This window comes from Corvus brachyrhynchos, unplaced genomic scaffold, assembly GCF_000691975.1.
Source record: "Corvus brachyrhynchos isolate BGI_N302 unplaced genomic scaffold, ASM69197v1 scaffold1, whole genome shotgun sequence".
Lineage (NCBI taxonomy): Eukaryota > Metazoa > Chordata > Aves > Passeriformes > Corvidae > Corvus > Corvus brachyrhynchos.
This window is the reverse complement of record NW_008237222.1, coordinates 3,804,101-3,823,609: the sequence shown is the minus strand read 5'-3', so window position 1 is coordinate 3,823,609 and position 19,509 is coordinate 3,804,101. Positions and strand designations below refer to the sequence as shown.

At 40.6% G+C, this 19,509-nt stretch overlaps 1 protein-coding gene across 1 annotated transcript; it reads right to left on the bottom strand.

The window, feature by feature from the left end:
• Positions 1–11,548: 11,548 nt before the first annotated feature.
• CALM1 (calmodulin 1) lies at positions 11,549–18,039 on the bottom strand. The gene is made up of 5 exons (XM_008629701.2): positions 17,504–18,039; positions 16,432–16,575; positions 14,271–14,377; positions 12,682–12,817; positions 11,549–12,450 (listed from the first exon to the last, which is right to left on the bottom strand). The coding sequence occupies exons 2-5, from the start codon at positions 16,499–16,501 to the stop codon at positions 12,422–12,424; spliced, it is 342 nt and encodes a 113-aa protein (XP_008627923.2). The 5' UTR covers positions 16,502–16,575; positions 17,504–18,039; the 3' UTR covers positions 11,549–12,421.
• Positions 18,040–19,509: the final 1,470 nt, after the last annotated feature.

Here is a 19,509-nt window from a genome sequence, read left to right as displayed (position 1 = left end):
ATCCAGTCGTAAGATGTTTCCTTCCCTGCATTTATATACCCAGGCGGCAGCACTGGGAGCTGCCAAGCAGAGACCAGTTTCCTCCAGTCCTTCCCACCTGCTGGCGTGCAAATGTCCTGCCACATTTCCCTGGGCAGTTGGGTGCCATGGGCCAGTGAGCTGCAGGTGCCAGGTTTGGGGAACCAATCAGCTGGCCACAGGATCTGGCCCGGTGGCTGCTGTGCTCCTGTGGGCACAGGGAAGTTTTGGCTGGGCAGGAAGGAACCAGCTCCATGGCTGACTTCCTTGTGAAGGACAATAAAAGCAGTGAGGGAGCTCACACCAGCCTGTTTGCTTGAATAATGATATCAACAATAACAATAAATCCCCTTTTCCAGCCCACTTCTGTGGAGCAGCCAGAATGGACTTTAAGGATGTAATTCCCAGCAGCTGGAGCATTGTGTGGGGCTCCCACGGTTGGTTTAGGCTGGGCTCATCAGCTGCCAGTGCTGATGTGAGCTGCAGAGTGCTTGGCACAGGCTGCAAAACCTGCCCAGAAAGGTACTGGTGCCCATCAGGTACCTGAGCCCAAGTCTCCAGCAGGCCAGCATGTGTGCCACCACAGCAGTGAGTCCCTGCCCCTCCACAAAGGGTGACAATGAGGACACTTGGCGAAACCTTGCTGGTTGAGCAGGTCCTGGTCACCACTGCAACATATGGAGGCTCGGACTCCGTTTGCAGGGTGGCCTGTAGAGCCATGTCCTTAAACTTCACAGCTGTGTGTCCTCAGCCTGCTGAAAATGAGGACATCTCTTTAGCAGCTGGAGTATCACCAGACTGGGAGACAGTAGGTCCCCTGCCATAGCAACACCCACGAAAGGGAAATAGGCAACCATAGGTGAGGCAACATTTCAGGGAGATCTCCTCTGCAGACTGAGAGCAGACATTTGCTGGCAGTAACTCAACTTGCAAGTCGCATCTGAGCTGATGAACTTGAGCTGGATGTTTCTGCACCATATTCCTTTCTCTAGGCCATTTCCTAAAATATTCAAAATGAGGAAAGTGCTTGCATTTGATTTTGCCACTAAGTGTTAATTTGGGACCTGCTATACCTTCTTTGTAGTCTCTGTTTCACTCTGTTTTAAAACTGGTGGGATGAAATAGAAAAATAGGCCTAGAGGTTAAAAAAGGAACTGGAAAATATAGTTCTGTCTTTTAAACCACTCATAACTGTTCTGTTATGTTTTAAGCTCTCATCTGACAATTTTCAGTCAACCAGCTCATATTCAAGCTTAGTCACTTGTAAGGTTTCAGTCCTAAGCTGTGGTCTGCTAATATTTTAAAAATTGAGGAGAACCACTTGTGGGCAATAACTGGATATAGAGAAAACACCCTAAAAAATAGTACCCAGCTTGGAAACATGGATTGCAGCACAGGACACAGAGTCAGCTTTGAAGACTAGGCAGAAAGCCAAGCCATCCCTAGTCATGGCTGGAACTGGAAACACAAAGGATTGCATCCCACTCCTCCCAAGTCACTGTTCCCTAAACCCTTGCTCAGCTTAATGCAGGCTGTGGCAGCTTTGCCTCTGCAGCAGGGCTGCTATCATTTGTTGTAGGTTGCATTCCCAAGGCCATTTGCATGTTTCACGTTTTTTTAATCTATTTTAGATCTTCCCTCACGCACTTCTGCCCCCGCTTGCCTCTATTCTCTGCAGGGATTCTCCCAGAGCTGGCTCCACAGAAATCTCTCATCATCCTTAGCAGAGCTCTTCTGTGTGAGTGCTTTGCCAAACACACTCGTCTTTTATTCCTCCCTAAGTCCATCAGTCAGGCTTTTCTACCTTTGTTTATATCAGTAACACCTTTTCCCTTTTAAACCTTTCTTCTCCTTTTATAGAGGGTATAATAAAAAAATACGTTAAACCACAAAACCTCATTTTGTAAAACCTTGTCTGACCTAGATCGCCAGAATCCAAGAAATTCTGAGCTAATGGTGAATCTGCCTTGTTCAGCTAATCCTGCCTAATTGCCAGAGTTCACGGGCACTGAGTTGTCAGTGTAGGAACAGAACAAAATGATCACAGATCGGTGCTTTCACTGGTTTGTGCTGAAAAGAGTGATGAAGTTTTCTTATTTGGAAACATAAAATTGAGATAAAATTTGCTGGAAGGTGATAAATTTGCAAAATGGGTCAAATCCCAGACTGAAATATTTAACAGCAACCTATTCACTCAGCAGGGTGTATACCCAATTCATTACAAAATCTGCACATAAGAGGACTGTGCCAATCTAATAGAGTAAAACTGAAGACATTAAATAAATTCCCAAACTAGCAGTCAACAGTGTGCAGCCAGCAATAGATCTTAAAAAATGGTTCCATTTTCTCACCAATTCAGCTGTGTGACCTAATGCTGCTTCCAATTGCTATTGTATTAACTGTTCATATTAATTTAATCTAGAATTTGGTCAAGACAATACCTGGCATGTTGCAAATCACTAAAAATACCTACACTGCCATACAAGTAGATTATATGACCTCTGGGTAATATCTTAGGAACTAAAGCTGCATGTGAGATTCAGTATTGTTCTAGTAATTAACAATCTGCAAACAGATTAGCTTCATACTTCATCCTTGAACTAATAACATAATTTGACTGGCAGTGTGAAGCAGCTTGCATGTGATGGACATTAATTGTGAATAAGAACCTGAACTCTTCCCTATTCTATTAAAGAGAGAAACATTAAATTACATTCCATTATTTCATAGTAAGCAATGTACTGAAAAAGTCTGAAAAAGGTACCTAGCTAGATATATTTTATTAAATATTACTTTTTCATTTATACATACTCACTAGTGGCAACAGCTTTGCTATGAAGAAGCTTTTTGCCACATCAGAGAAGGAAGGTTATTTTCCCCCAAATAGCAACTGCCTACAGTATGGAATCAGGTCTAATGTGTTTAAGTACAGAGTACTAAAATGACATTATTGTGAATGTTGCTTCATAAAACTTCAAACTACCACAATAATTTAATATCAGTGCAATAAACCTTTATGTGACTTTTTGTGCAGGCATACTTCTGCAATTGAGAGCTTCTTGTACTTCTTCTGTGTGGGTACTCCTGCAGTAGTTTAGCAAATAGTAACTGATGTCCTAATCTAAAGCTGCCTATTAACAGAATTAGGTTCAATGAGGTGGTCTTTGTAGAATAGGTAAATTGTACCATGACATATAAGAAGAGATGGAGATTAGGTAAGAAGGGAAGACAAAGGGAGAGGAGAGTTGGTAGGAGAAGAGGGCTGGGAGGGATCTCTGTGTCAGTCCCTGGTATCACTTTCCTCCCTGTCTCACACTTATTCTGCACCACATTAAAGCCCTAAGTCCAAAACTTAGTGTCCAAACCTCTGCTGGCAACAACCCATGTGCAAAGACTCCCTTATAAATCTGCCACATTTTAGGCTCAAGATGGCTGGTTATCAGTGGTGGATGAAGTGAGTGCTTAAGCTTACCTCTAGTATGATGCTGCTCAGAAGTGGACAGTGAGGCTCTTCTTGACTGCAGGAAGATATGAGAGTGGTGCAGAAGATATGAGAGTGGGGCACTCCACGTTTACAAAAGCAGTAACTCTTCTAAGACAAAAGCAGCATTTCAGGAAAGTGGTGAGGCAGAGCAGTGGAGCCTCGCAGCCTGCACTCATAACCAAGGTAGACTCCCAAAAGCTGCCTAACCCTGGACTAAGTATCCCCAGCTTGAAGCTCGGGGCAACCTCCTCTGTATCTTCTTCTTTTGCAACCACAGCTCTCTGCTGCTGTGAGTCAGACAAGTCGGGCAAGGCTCAGATCCACACCTGCAACCTGGGGCCTGAGCAGAGCGCAGGAATACTATCTTCTATGCCCTGACCTGAGTGATCGCCCTGTTTTAGGCAACACAGAGGATAAAGTTGCTTGGTGAGAAATCAACTAGTTAGGACAGAAAGTTGGTGCTTGTGAGATCTGAAAGAAGATGTATCATCGGCAGCCCTCACTAGTGAGAGAAACAGATGGGCTGATGTACTGGTTTGGGCTGAGGTAGAGTTTGTTTTCTTCATAGTTGCTCATATGGTGCTCAGTTTTGGACTTGTGAGACACAAAAAATGTTGATAACAAAGGGATGCTTTAGCTATCACTGAGCAGTGCTTGCACATCATCAAGACTTTTTTGGCCTCTCACCCTACCCCACCAGCAAGCAGGCTGGGGGTGCACAGAGACTGGGGGGGAACGCAGCCAGGAGAGCCGACTTCAACTGTCCAAAGGGAACTGCCCAGAGAAATCATGGATGCCCCATCCCTGGCAGTGTTCAAGGCCAGGCTGGATGGGGCATTGAGCAACCTGGTTTAGTGGAAGACGGGTTGGAACTAGATGATCTTTTAGATTTCTTCCAACTCAAACCATTCTATGATATCCCATACCATATGGCATCATGCTCAGCAACAATATCTGGGGGAAGAAGGAAGAGGGGATGTTGTTGGAGTTACTGTGTTTGCTTTCTCAAATAATCGTTATGTGGGATAGAGCCCTTCTTTCCTATGGATGGCTGAACACCTGCCTGCCCATGGGGAGTAATGAATTAATTCCTTGTTTTGCTTTATTTGTGCATGTGTCTTTTACTTTCCTGATCAAATTCCCTATATCTCAACCCACGAATTTTCTCACTTCTATTCTTCTGATTCTCTCCCCCATCCCACTGGGGAGGGGAGCTGAGTGGGGCTGAGTTCCCAATTAGGGTTAGCCAGAGATGAAAATTGAGAGCAGAGATGAAAAAGGAGCAAGGACTGTGGGACAAGGAAACCTGGTAAAGTCTGAGAGGCACAAGCTGGGCCTGACATGGGTAGGGAATAAAATGGAGAGGAAGGGGGCAGGCAGGACAGGAAGAGGGCAGGAGGTATGGGATCATAGTTACAGGGGATGAGTGGAAAAGCTTAGGACCATTAAAGCACAGCCTCCTGCAGAGCCCTGAGCTGCTCCCATGGTCCTGAATCCACCTTCCCTCTGCAAACCCGTGGGCAAAGTGCTCCCTCCCCATGTTTGGTTGGCTGAGGAAGCTGAAGAGCTTTGGTTGCTGTCCCTCTCCTACCGCAAGAGGTCACAGAGATCTGTGCCAAACCCAATGGCAGCAGCTCAGATAATGACTCACTGGGGTGTCACCATGATGCCACACAACCAAGTTTCCTGTGCTGGGGGTGTAGTTCTGCTTTCCCTTTTGTCGTAGTAAATTACAGGATTGAAACAGCAATGAAAGTACAAAGTTACACTGGAAAGCACAAAGTGCTGGAATTGAGGGGTTTTGCCACTTTTATTCCCCTACTTTCCTTTCACAAGCCATCACCACCACCCTATTTTGTGGTCCTAGCATGAAATCACCCTGGTTTTTTCAGTTTGTTCTCTTCCCTGCTGCTCAGGATGTGAATCAGTGTGGTGCAATGAAAGAAATGTTGCATAGTTGATGTCTTTTCTTCTTTTGCATGAACAATGCAATGCATAGTGAGTGATATAGGGGCTGAAAGAAGCAAGCTGACCTGCTGGGCAATGCAGGCCACTGCTGCCCTGGAAAACAGTGGTCGTGGTCTCTGCGGGGAGCCCGGTGTGGGGTGGGATGGACCGCTCAGACTCAGCTGTCTATAGGCAGTTGCTTCCTCCAGGCACGTTGGACAACAATGGCCTGACCCAGAAGTTTAGACTGGTTTTCCGACTTGAAAGATGCTCATACTGACAAGGTGTCTTTGTACCACACATAAGGCACGATTATGATTCTGACAAATGAAAATGTCTCAGACTGATCTCTCAGAAATACTGCTTTGGACTTCAGTGCACCTCAGCTCCTTTGTTTGGTGAGGATAAAGCATGTCCTCAATTCACTGCATGTCCTTAAAAGAAACCAGCATTTGTGAAGCACTCAGATACCTAAGTGTCATAGGAAAATAGTAATTCTGACTTTGGAACAAGACCTGGGTAGTGGGTAGTGACTAGGGTATGGATGGAATGCTGCGTTCAAAAGGAAAGTTGCAGTGAAATATTCAATACACTGATAGAAAGATGCTGAGGGCAGTATAGAATGAGACAAGACAGTGTCATGATGTTTTGCAAACACATTTGCAATAGGCCAGTCTGGAGTTTCATGGACAACCTTCATTGTCTGTTTTTTTAAAATTTTGAGTACTTAGTTTTGTAACCCTAAGACCATTTTTGTGCAATAGTATTTTCCAAGTGTGCAAGTGTTTAATATAGAAAATAATAACCTGAGCTATTTAAGAAATTGCCTTCCTCTAGAAATTAATTTGATGGAAAATAAATCAAAATAAATTTTCGCACTTTAGCTACGCTTTTGTAACTGTACCATAGAGAAAGATATCTTTTTTGGTACTAAAAATATGTTTTACTGACTTTACTCATTGAATCTACTTGTCTTTAATTCATCTGTGTAAGGTGGACAGCATCACGCACACTGATTGTCAGGGCATCTGGTATATTTGTGTAGGAATTTTTATTTATTAATATCTAAATAAACAAATGAGTTATTAGGAAATATCCATCAAATTTCTTGTCAAAACCCTTGAGAGACTAATTTTAATTGATATTGCACAGAGATTCCTAGAGGGCTAAATAATCTGGGCTAAAATTTCACTTCACAAGATAGTCAGTAAAATCCTTCTGAAATCGTGGTTGTATTTTGTCTCCTAACAGAGTGTCTGGAGGAAATTATTCTTTTTAATATATTTTTTAAGAAAGCTGAGAATAAGCAGAGCACATTTGGCAAGTTCTGAACAGAGCAGCCTTACAACTTTTCCAGGTTGCATATTTTCAGGTAAATGTGAAGTTAGCATGGAGCAGGGGGAGTTATGGGGGACCAGAAAAACCAGACAAACAGAGCAACAGCACCACTGCTAAAAAAACTTAATGCCCAGGGAGCCCACAGTTAAATATTTATAGCCTTATGGACAACAAATACTCTGCAGGACAAGACCACAAAGCAATATCATGCACAGGTATTCTTTTTGCTCTCCTTCTATCCATTTCTTTCACCTTACCTTTTTTCAGAACACTTATTACACTGGCAGCATTATTATTGCCAATCCCACTGCAAACTAGTAAACTGGGGAATGCTTTTTAATGCCTTTTTATGGATTCAGTTGATTCCTATTCAAACACTGTGTTCATTTTAAATGCTGCAAATTTTAGGGCAAGCATGACTTCTGTTCAGGAATCTGTTTTTCAAATGCATCATATTTAGAGATCTAGAAATAAAAAATATTCAGAAATAATTTTAATTAATTTTTAGATGATTAGAACAGTTTTCATATTGTACTTCAACCACTATTTTAGGAGGGGTTTTTTTGTCAGGAAAAGCCTGCACTATGAATAATTCTTTCAGTATTTCTGTGGATGCTAACTTCTAAGGCAACTGAAATGAAAGCAGCTCTTCAGAGGAGATCTGTGCAGTATTTCCCAGTCAATGAAACTTCTATGAAAGATCAAAACAAGAAGACACCACAAATGAGGCAGTGGTACCCACGGCCAGGCAGACCTAGCTTTGTCCATCACCCAGAGGGATGCTGGAAAGGACGACTTGCAACCTCTTTTTGAGGGTCACTGGTGGCAATGCTGGCACACCTGCTTCTCAACTATGGGAAATTTTGGATGTGGGAGAAATTTAACCCCCTGCTGCAATACACTATTTTTCGTATTAAATGTTTGTGGTTTTTTCTCCTGGAGTTTAATAGTTTGAGGGCCAAAAGGGCTGTGCTGTACTCTGAAGTGTGCTCTGCTCCCAGTTACAGTCAGCAGTTGGATAGAGCGTGACACACTCATTTACTGCTAGGTAACAACTGTGCTTAATCATCTATGAGACTGCAAGAGGTTCTCTTGGTGTCTACCTAATCAGCAGCTCTGCCATTTACTGGGATACTTGTTCACTTCAGTGCATAACCCAATTTATTACTACAAAAGAAATTACCAACTCTTTCAAATATCCTCTGACTGCTTCCCTAGGATACTCACTGATAGGGGTTCTTAGAAAATATAAAATCTGCTAAGTACTTGAGCCTTCATGCAAAGTTTCTATAGCAAACAACATCAAGAATCTTTGGAACCCCAGTTCTTTACACAATTCATCATGTAATTCCTTAGTTCACAATCTTTTGTGATTTCAAAAAATCCCAATACCATTAATATTTTGGAATTGCAATGCTGTTAGCAAAAAAATCCCCACACAACTTGATACGTTTGTCTTGCTGATTTTAAAGATCCACCCACCCTACTTGAAAGTGTACCATTTGGTTTCCTAAATGTCAGTCAAGAGAACCAGGGCATCAGTCTTCACTGCCCATGTTCACTTGACAGTTGTATGTCTTGTGTATCAGAAGAACATGCTGTGGTTCTACCAGGCCTATGTCAGATTTCACTTGGTAAATTGAAAAAAAGCCCCAAACAATAAAACACCATAACTTAAACCAACAAAACCCCCCCATGAACAAACACACAAACCAAAAAAACTCCAAAACAAAACCATGAAACAAAAAGAACTCAAACCCTAATTAGATTGCAGCAAAACAAATGTTCCAGTTAGTTTCATGGCAGGGGAAAACCAAGCTCTATTAACTCCGGTATTTCTAAACCCCAAGACTGTGGTTTTAGTTTAGGATGTTGTCATCTGGGAACAAGAATCTGCATTCACATCACACACATGCTGCAATCAGGGACCAGGACACAGCTTCACCCTACTCCACACTGCCCTGGGCAGGGTGCAGGGACTGGCAGCACTGTCCATGGCCCACAGATCAGCCCCACACCCACATGTGCATCTAAGGCATCAATAAGTTATAGGGTCCTTTCTTGAACAGCTTTTTATGATGTCTGTGCTTCTGAAGCTGTGCAAGTGTGACAAATGGTTGGGGGAACTTTCTACATCAGTAGCCCTCCCCACCCCTTGCTCCAGCCCACCCCAGCAAACAGAACAAATGCCCCATACCTGGAGACATTTTGATGCCTGAATTATTAATAAAATAAGCATGATAATGAATAATCTATGTTAAGCATTTTCTTACCCTTTATTTTTTCATTATGATCAGAAGAGGAATATGATTAACAGCAGTTTAAACTTTAGCAGTACAAGTTCAGTATTAAATATAAAACTACACTGCAAGTTGATGTGTTTTAAAAATGGTTACGTATACTCTAGCCTTAAATTTATGTATCAAATACAAGTAACTCAATTGTTTCTTGCCTTGACAATTAACATATCTAACAGGTTTCAACAAGCCAGACATCCATCTTTTTCATTAAAAAAAATAAGCAAGCACACCAACTCTTATTCATAGCAAGGAGGGTAAAGACTCAACACTTTCCTGAGTGTTGTGCAAATAATAACAGGTTCAAGAAAGTCAGTTAAATAAATGTAATGATAAATCTAAAGCTAAGCTGGAGGACCTTTTGATTAACTTCATATTTCATGTATTATTTGCATCAGTTGAGAGCAACATGAGTTACAGAACTTCCATGAAAACAAGCCACTTACAAGCAGGTGTTTAAGCTTGATCAGTTTATTAAAAGGATTATATGACACGGTTGCCTGCAATAGCAGGGGACTGGATCTGATGACCCAGGAAGTTCTTTCCAGTCCCATGTTTCTAAGCCATGCACCAAGTGTATCCAGCCCACACTTTCACATTTGGAAAAAGCCAAAGCCACACACACACACTCACAGGGAAAAAAAAATTAAAAAAAAAAAAAAATTAAAAAAAAAAAAGAAGAAGACCTTGATGACACCATTTCATTTTTCTATTCACTATGCAGAAGGGAACAGAGCTTAAGTCCTGTACAGAGGATACATTTACTCGAGGTTGATGTGGTACTGAAGTCAGTTAATAATTAGATACCTCCAGGCAGATTCAGTTACAGGGCATACCAACACTGCACACTGCCAGACAATTTCTAATCAAGCCAAGAACCTCTTGCAGGATGAGGTCTCTGCTAGCAAGCACAGAGCACACTGAGTAAGCTAAAAGCAGCTGTTCTTAGGTGAACTACCCTACCAACCATGAGTGAATGACAGATGGTAAGAAGCATTTACCTACTAGACAAGATCTCTGCACACTCAGGCAAAATTAGTTCAGAGCCGCAACCATTGTTCCTACCTTGCCTGTCTCTTGAGTACATTCTCGTTAAAAGCTGGTCTACAGAATCAGTGCAGCCATTCTCAAGCACTACTAAAGTAGCAGTTTGCAGCTGCTATGCAAGACTCTACTTTCAAATGTTAGTCAGACATTCCTATCATTGAGGCCAGTTTGCCAGGACAGCATTCACAGCCACAGCAATAAGCCTTTGCAACAAATAGGTATCTAAGCAATTGCCTACATTCAGCCCATCTAACTTTTAGGCACTTGGTTAAGGTGTCTGGGTCCCTTGTCACCCCGAACTCCCCCCACCCCCCCAGTGGGGGGGGAGAAAAAAAAAAAAAAAAAAAAAAATCACTGAAGGCAGGTAGTCTCAATTGCCTTCTGGAAGTGTCTCTTGACCCCCACTGAGCAAACCAAGTTCTTAACACACGCACCTCAGTTAGACAGAATGAATGGAGACTTGCATCTCTTCCTAGAGACAATATCAATACTCTCCAAAACCAAATGCAATCAAGCAATTATGGTTTGCAACCCATTACATTTGGAAACAAGAACTTAGTCGGTAATTATGCTGCAGTCCCTCCCTCCCAAGCATAAAAGCCTTCCACATGGAGGCTCCGCTTAAAAAAAATAAGAAAAAAGAAAGATAAGCATTCTTCTTTCAGACAAAGAAGAGTGCACACGGATGCTTTGCCACTCATTCATGGGAAAGCTGAAGGATCAGAGAACACTTATTCAGAGAACTGGAATGACTAAGCACTGCTAGTGCATGCAAAGCAGAAGTAACAAGATCATTTTTAAATTAACCCTAGTCCTCTTCTCCACCCCACAAAATTCATGCAAGTGTTTGAGAAGATAAGTCAAGACATAATAGCCCCAGTTTCCAAAAAGGCTTAGTTTGGTTTTTTTAATACATATTGTAAAATGTCCTTTTGTTTTCTTTCTGCGGGTAGATAAATGCATTTTTGGCATGTTTGAGAATCACAGATATCTATGAAGTCCATGCTGTTTAAATTCTCCAACTAGTTTTTATATCCTGTCAAAAAAACATAAGCAACCTATACATGTTTCCCCAGTATTGACATGCATGCTCAGAGCTCTCCACTGTAGTGAAATGAGGTGTTACTTCTGTGCTGATAGTTGACGAGTCAGCATTACACGACTTTGAGACCAACTAAATTAACATTGTCGTAATATGAAAGGCAAGCACAAGTTCATTTATTTATAGCAAAGGTCTTGGGTTACAGGAGGTCAGTTCTTGCCATCTTGAAAAGATAGGGGATAACTTATTGCATACATGTGCATTATAATTTAGCAGCAAGTCATTCATAGAAACACTTCCCTCCTACTGCTTTTTTTGGTTTATTATCTCAATTATATATATATATTTTAACTTTACAAAGCATTTAACACCACCTTTAAGTTAATGGTCTTTTATTGGAAAAAAAAGACTAGCATTTACAACTTGGAATGGACATAAATTGTAATAGCTTGAACAGCAATGTTGATAGTTGTGCTGAAGTCCACAGGCTACTCCGCCAGCTCCAAGTCATGGTACAGAAGGTTTTAAAAATATGAGAGTCCAAAGATGCTCCCTTGGTGAAGGTTTCTTTTAAAAATTTTGTGAACGGTAACAGCCTGACACCCGTTTCACTATAGTGCAATGCAGACAATGTTAAACCAACCAGTATTTTAAAACAGACATGCCATCCATAGTTAAGATCATCCTATTTTTGGAGCACACTGCTACGTACAGGAGAACCACTCAACCTTTAGGGCATTTTCTTTAAGTTTTACATCCTTCAACCATTTTGCTGCATACCATCCTGAGGTATAAACCAATTTTAAAGTAAACCAGCTATGACAATTTATACTACAAATTGAACTAGAATCCACTGTTGAACAAAAGAGTGGATCCTTTAGGTTTTTTTTTTTCCTTTTAATACACATGTCTGACTGTGCTCAATTGTCAAGCTGCATGCATGAAAAACTGGCCAGCCCAAACAGTGTAATAGTCATTAGCAAATGGAACTTTCGAGTTCACTAAGTGCTTCCTTTTTTTTTTTATTTTCAAGGTAGTACAATTATTTATATTGTAAAACTGATGTTTAACTTTATCTTTTGGGGACAGGACCACCAACCATTACATGCAGTTTGTGGACAGAAGGTAATTTGACATTCAGTTTTGCTATACAGAAACAGAATGAATAAATGAACATTTTTTTGCAAGAGGTAAGTAAAAGATTCAATTTGATTCTTCTAGAGGAAAAAAGGTGTAAAGGAGGTCTCTTCACTTTGCAGTCATCATCTGTACGAATTCTGAAAAGATAAAAAGTCACTGTGATTTACTGTCTCCAGAGTACTTCAAGTCAAAAATGTCTTAAACACAGTTGGCATAAAAAAAGGCACCTTTCACAGCATCTAAGGTTTTGTCCACAGAAGCAGACAAACAAATAAACTAGTGTCTCAAGTATTAAAAATTAATGCCCTATGCAACAGGCTTTTCTCAGTCTGAATAATGGTGTTAAGTAAAGATAAGTATCTTTTTACCTTCATAGTTGACTTGCCCATCCCCATCAATGTCTGCTTCTCTGATCATTTCATCTACTTCTTCATCTGTTAGCTTTTCTCCTAAGTTTGTCATAACATGGCGTAGTTCTGCTGCACTGATATAGCCATTGCCATCCTACGAGAAAAGTGTTACACAAGACCATGAACAACAATCCTGACATGGACTAACTTGGAACCTACACCTAGGTTTCCAGTCACTGCTTCTGAAGTAGCCTTATGGCTTATGCTTATGAAGTAGCCTTGGGACAGATGTACAGACTTGGCACACTGTACATACTGCAATATGTATTAGTTCCACTGCCTTCTGAGGCATGCATGACACCATATCCTTCTACACAATTATTGTGCTGTAATAACAACTGCATGCTTGACTTGTACTTGTGATAAGGTATTTTTAATGCTTTTAAAGAGCTTTCAAAAATAAACACAGAAACAAAACCAAAGAAGTTTTTGTTTAGTCTTTGCTGCCTAAGCAAGGCAAAAAAGAGACCCATTTCCCACCAGCAAGAATGAAGTCAACTTTCTCTTCTGTGTTAACACTACCTATATAACCAGACTGCAGCTGGCTATGTTAGGCTTCTTGGATAAGATGATATAGAACAAATCAAAGAAAGTATTTAAATTTTACTCAAAAGGAGTTTTGAGAAGTTTTATGGCAAAACTGAGAAGAGAAATTGACGCTTCTAAGCCAGTGTCCCCATTTATAATATCCAAACCTAAAGCTCACCCTGAGCCACTTCAGTAATTCCATACACTGAACAAGTGCACTGTCTTAGAGCAGGATATAGCTATCACCAGTAGATAACCTACCTCAGTGGCTTTAAATACCAATCTAGTCTGCAAAAATATCCCCAAATTTTCAGCAAAGTACTGCAGACTGACACTTTTTTCTATAAAAAGTAGTAGTAAGGTCTTCTTCCATACATGTGTGTGCATCGGTTTTACAGCTGCACCAGACATTACTCAACACAATTCTTGTATAACATCTGTCATATCCAAACAACCCAAACAGGGGAACCCCTGTTCTAGAAAACTGACACATGCCCACCCAGGTATTCTTAAGCAAGGTCAAGGGAGCCGAGCTCTTGAGTTTTTACGAAAGCAATCTCAAGGTTTATATGTTGAAAACGGAACTTTGTGTCCCTCTAAATACTGATGACATCATCTTGACTTCAAAAGCTTCCATAAGGTAGTATAAAACCTCATGCATCCACACAAATGTTTTCCCATTACCCCCAAAGTCAAAAGATACAGAAAAATTCCCCTCCTCTACCCACACATCTCAAAAAAACCCCACGCTCCCCCAAGCATTAAGTTCTGCTAATCTGTTTCTAAGGAAAGGCCAGAAATGTTTTTTTTAGGATGAGCCTAAAGCTTAGACCTTGCTGTATAAAGCAAGTAGAAGCAGGCTACAACAGTTCTGGTTCTACATTCAGAACCATCTCTGCTCTGTTTCCAATTCCTCTGCCTCTCCTAGAGAACTCCTTCTAGAGAAGAAGGGAGAAAACACTGAGGAAAATATAGATATCATTATTGCTTTTGAAGACTAGCTGTCCTTTTATTAATACCTTGTCAAAGACTCGGAATGCCTCACGGATTTCCTCCTCGCTGTCTGTGTCCTTCATTTTTCTGGCCATCATGGTTAAAAATTCAGGGAAGTCGATAGTGCCATTGCCTTAATAAAAAGAAACTTTCAAAAATTAAACTTCCACGCTTTTCTTCATTAACAAAAAAAAAAAAAAAAAAAAATCTGGCATTTAACTTAGCCAGGGACAAGACTAACAGATCCTGTTAAGTGTTCTTATAGACTAACTGGTTCCTCTCTCTAAATTGCTACCACTGCCTTTTTTGTTATTACAACATGCAGTAGCCACAGCAACCACTTGTTTCAGCACAGAATCAGCCACTGCCTTCTCTCCAGGTCAAGCCACACCATTTGCCACTGAAGCTGCAAGTAAAATGTCACACTGATGCTTCAAGATTAACCAATAATGAGACTTATCTTTACCTCAAATTGCTCCCACAAAATTAACCTTTTAATGTCTTTATAAAATCTCCCAATTGTTGTGGGATACTCCAGGAAGAAAATATATTAAAATGGCATTACAAACCCAGGTTATCTAGTATTTGGGAAAAATCACACTTCACTAAACTGTTCATAAATACTTTTTTCTTTCTAAAAATCAACTACCTTATCAACCAAAGTTGCACACCACAAAAGCAACATACCATTTTAAGGGGCAACAAGGATCTGCAAATTCCAGTGACTAAGAAAAGCTGCCATTATTTGTTATTACTGATAAGCTTAGCTGTAGGTGTTCTTATGGGTATTTTACTGCAAAACTGGAAGTCCCTGCTGACATCCAGGCCTCACCTCCAAGATTAAGCTTTAATTCAAATCACAGATTTAAATTTCAGGCTGCTCAAAGCTAGGAAAAAGTGGTATGGTGAAGAAACTAGATTTTTAGTCAGGATTCAGCTCTATAAGCCAAAAGGCACATTAAGTAGTTCACAAAAACCACATTAAACAGTTCACTGTGCAACTAAGATCTACCCATTGATTTAAAGAAGCATACAAATTCATTGTGCAAGTACAGCTAAGAAGCTAAACAAATACAGTTTAAGAAAATCCTTGCATCCTAGGAATGCCAGCCTGAGACATACAAAGCTATTTATCATCCTGGCCAGCTTTCTGTACCAGTTAAATATGAACACAGGTCTCACACTGAGTTTTGAAAAAATCCTCATTGAACATGTAGAAGAGTAGCAAAGCATTCTGTGTAACCCAAATTTAAACAGTTGGGCAGGCATACTTATCTGAAATCCTCAGTCTCCTGTTTTAAATCCACCAGAGCAATATTCTGTCTGCAGCCTAAAGCCACTATACACAAACTCTACATACCACTGCAGACTCTGAAGCTTTTCAGTTTCTGCAAAGACTTAGCAATTAAGGTCAACTTACACTTTTAACAAAGTAGTTTAATTGATATGGCCTGATAATCCAATAATTTATACTCTTGTCAATACACTTCCACTTTTCTTTCACAAAAAGGTTAAAAGAAAAATCACTATCACAACCAACATACAAGACCAAAGGCTTGACATCACTGAGCAGGTGAAGTATTATTCCTTTTCGAAACTGTTAGCCTATGTGGAGTTCAGAAACACAGTATGTAGCTACCCTTTCTGGTGTCCATTTAAAATAATTCTGTTAGCCTTGATATGGGAAGGGTTTTCTGCCTTTGCCTCCAATAGCCCCTCTCCATCTATTAGGGATTTAATGCATTAGATAGACTATAGAGTGTCTTCCTGTTGTGCTAAACATTTCAAGAATTGAAAACACTATTCCACTCCTAACACATTTTTTGCCTTAGCCAAAACCACAGACATTGGTAAAGCTATCAAAACCAACATGGGCTGACAAAACATATACAGAAAAGTTGGATGGAAAGACAGGTTAATGGCAGGTCAGGGAAAGTCAGATAGCAATAGGAAGCCTGTGACCCATAAAATATTAAAGACAAATAGCCTAACTTTGTCTCTGCCCATTGCCTATTTTTACTCTCATGAATACTGCTAGCAACTTTGACATCCTTCTGAGTTTAGATTCTATCCAGCATTTTGAAACTGCTTTAAGAGATCTATGTCACAGTCTTCCCTATGCAGTTTAAGCCTAGGTGTGGAGGTCATACATATTAAAGATGATCACAGCACCTTCCCAACACTTACCATCAGCATCTACCTCGTTGATCATATCCTGCAATTCTGCTTCTGTTGGATTTTGACCCAGTGACCTCATGACAGTTCCCAGTTCTTTTGTTGTGATAGTACCATCACCATCTTTGTCAAATAGGGAAAAGGCTTCCTTGAATTCTAGAGGCAGAAACAGTCCCAGTGTTTAGAGACATTACCAGCATGAGAAAACTGCAGACTAAAAATGCACTCCATTGACAAAGCCTGGTACAAGTCTAAGAAACATTTTCTCTTTTTATCTAACTGTCCCTGTATTGAGAAAATCAACACTCTCAAGCACAAATAAAAAATTATTTACAGTACCAACACAATTTCCACAGTAAATTCAAACTTATTTCATGTGGCTATTATCTGCATTGCAACTCTAATTCATTTCCATGCATCTGCATCTTGCCTGAGGCACAGTTGTTCCACAAACAGCAGCTGTTTGAAGTAAGTGAAAGGAGCCACTGGGTTCCCTTTACAATTAAGACTTACAGGAACAAAAGTGTTGTGACTTATTTTTAAGTCAGCAGACAATAAGAATTAGCGTCAGCCACAAGTGGGGGACTGGTCTCCAGAAGGTCAAGTAATGCTCCTTCTCCTAACTAGGCTGAAGTACAGCCAGTCCACTAAAAGTTTTATTTAAAAGACACTGGCTTGTAACAATGCTCAATAAACCCATGTGAGGTTTATTTGTTGCTACTTCACTTGTAGTTTATCTTCTCTCTTTAATAGAGTACCTAGGCCTGCTTTGACTCTAAGTAGTTCACTTGAGTCTAGCAATTATTTGTTTGCAAGAAATCTAGCAGAACTTGGCTCAAGTCTGAATATCTAAAAAAAAAATCATTATCTGTAGTCCAAGGAATAAGCAGTCTAAATTAAGAGGCAATGAACCAGTAATCTTCCAGAATATTTTTGTCTGGGCTTTTTTAAGTGAGTGCTTTTCAAAAGTGGTAGTACAGATTTAAAATTGTCAAAGACTGTTTTTTCCACTATGCTTGAGATAATATATTTTCTTTTAGTCACAAGAGTTAGCAAAAAAAAAAATTATCATCAAAACACTTACCAGCAATCTGTTCTTCAGTCAGCTGATCAGCCTACATGAAGAATAGAACATTTTAGAATACTGTTTACCTCTAGCTATGTCAATCCATGAGACACTTCCTTTAAATTTCAGAAGTGATTTACCGTTACTTTCACGAAGTCACTTTCAAAACCAGGAATTCTGTCTCTACAAGGAGACTCCACTCACCTACACCATGCAGCTGTTTCCAAAAGCATATAGGCTAACTTGGTTTGAAAATGCACATGAAGAAGCAAACACCATCCTGCAACTTGGTGAATCCAATTTGGTCCAGTGAAGGACAGAGGGCAGGCTCCTTGTAATTGGTCAGAGAGGCATGAAATCCCCAATGCCATGTGTTGGGGTTTCACAGCACATGCCATTCCCAGCGGTGCAGTGCCCCAGCACAGCATGGGCGTATATGCGTGGGCTGCCATGCCGCCCACGGCTCCAGCCCTGCCTGCCCTCCCCACCTCACAGCAGCAGCTTCCAGCCCTCTGCGAGCCCCACAGAAGGGGCTCTGCTGCAATATTACAAATTACATCTCAGTATTAGAGAGATTTTTGCCACCTCTGACAAAGAAAATTACAGTTTTTACACATCATATTATTTTTCCATTCAACCAAGCAGTTTAAGGTGCCTCATCTGACATGCAGGTTGTTTCATATATAATTTTAACTGGCAAGATTTAAAATGCCTGCTTATGACCTTCTGTACATCAAGAAGCTACTGCTGCATACAAAGGTATACAGCTCAGCAGGCAATCAAACGGCCTTTCTAGAGCTTAAATGTGATAGCCACATCCTTCCAGAAGCCTCTTCCTATGCATGGATAGAGCATCACAAAAAGCTCCACTGTTCGGACTCAAAGGAGCTAACTAATTCTTCATGGAAAAATATGTCTTTTCCTAGTAAGGAAAAAAAAAAAAAGAGGATTTTACATGCCCAATCACAGATACTGAAGAATACAAGGTACTAACTCACTTTAAACATATTTTACTGGACAGTTTTTACAAATAGAACAGAGAATTTTGTAGGTCAGAGAAGGCAGGCAAACACTTTGCTCTAAAATATTATTATTTTAGTATAAAAACCATCTAATTGCAGCAAAGAACAACAAATACAATGGAGAATTAATCAGCTATACAATGTTAAGCTCTTGCATATGGGAATAGGGTAGGGTTGAAAATCTGCTTTATATTTTAAGGGGAATACACAGATATCATCTGTAATTAGGCAGGGGGTTTGTTTTAATGTCTGTATGTAATGATTAAACAATTCCCCATTGTGTGTTGGAGGAGGGAGAAAAGGGTAGAACACCGTGCAGTGTGTTGGAGGAGGGAGAAAAGGGTAGAAATGCTAACAGCTAAAGACAGTCTTCTTTAATAACAGCAAAAAGCTTGTGTCCAGCTCGACTTCCTCTACTCTTTGTGACTTTCCAGAAAATGCGAGGTTTCACCTAAAGATTATCTAAGGAATTTACATAACAGACTCACTGCTCTGCAGAACAGGAAACGGAGCCACACCTTGGCAAAAAACCTCCAGCCCACAGCACTAGTTCATTGCCCCATTAATCGGGGCTTATTGAATGTTTATAAAAATCATATTTCAAATGAAAAAAAAAAACCCAACAAAAAAACCCCACAAAAAACCCACACAAGAAAACCCCAAAACCTTTGCATACCCGGCGATGCCCGAGGACACAACCCGACCCTACACTGCCGAGGGGTTCACCTTCCCGAGCAACAGGCACAGCCACTACCCCCTTACCATAGCTACAGGACAAAGGTACCCAGCCAGGAGCCATCACCCCACCCAGCCAAGTCATCAAATCCTGTCCTGGTGATGTCAGCCTTCTCCTACGGGAAGGGGAGATGGAGAGACAGAGTCGAGGAACACCCAGATTGCCAAAAAGCGATTAGACGTCTGTCTGCAACTGTTTCACTGCTCTCGTAGGAAGCGAAAAATGGCCGGGAAAATCCCAGCCCTTCCTCTTGCTCTCTTTTGTGA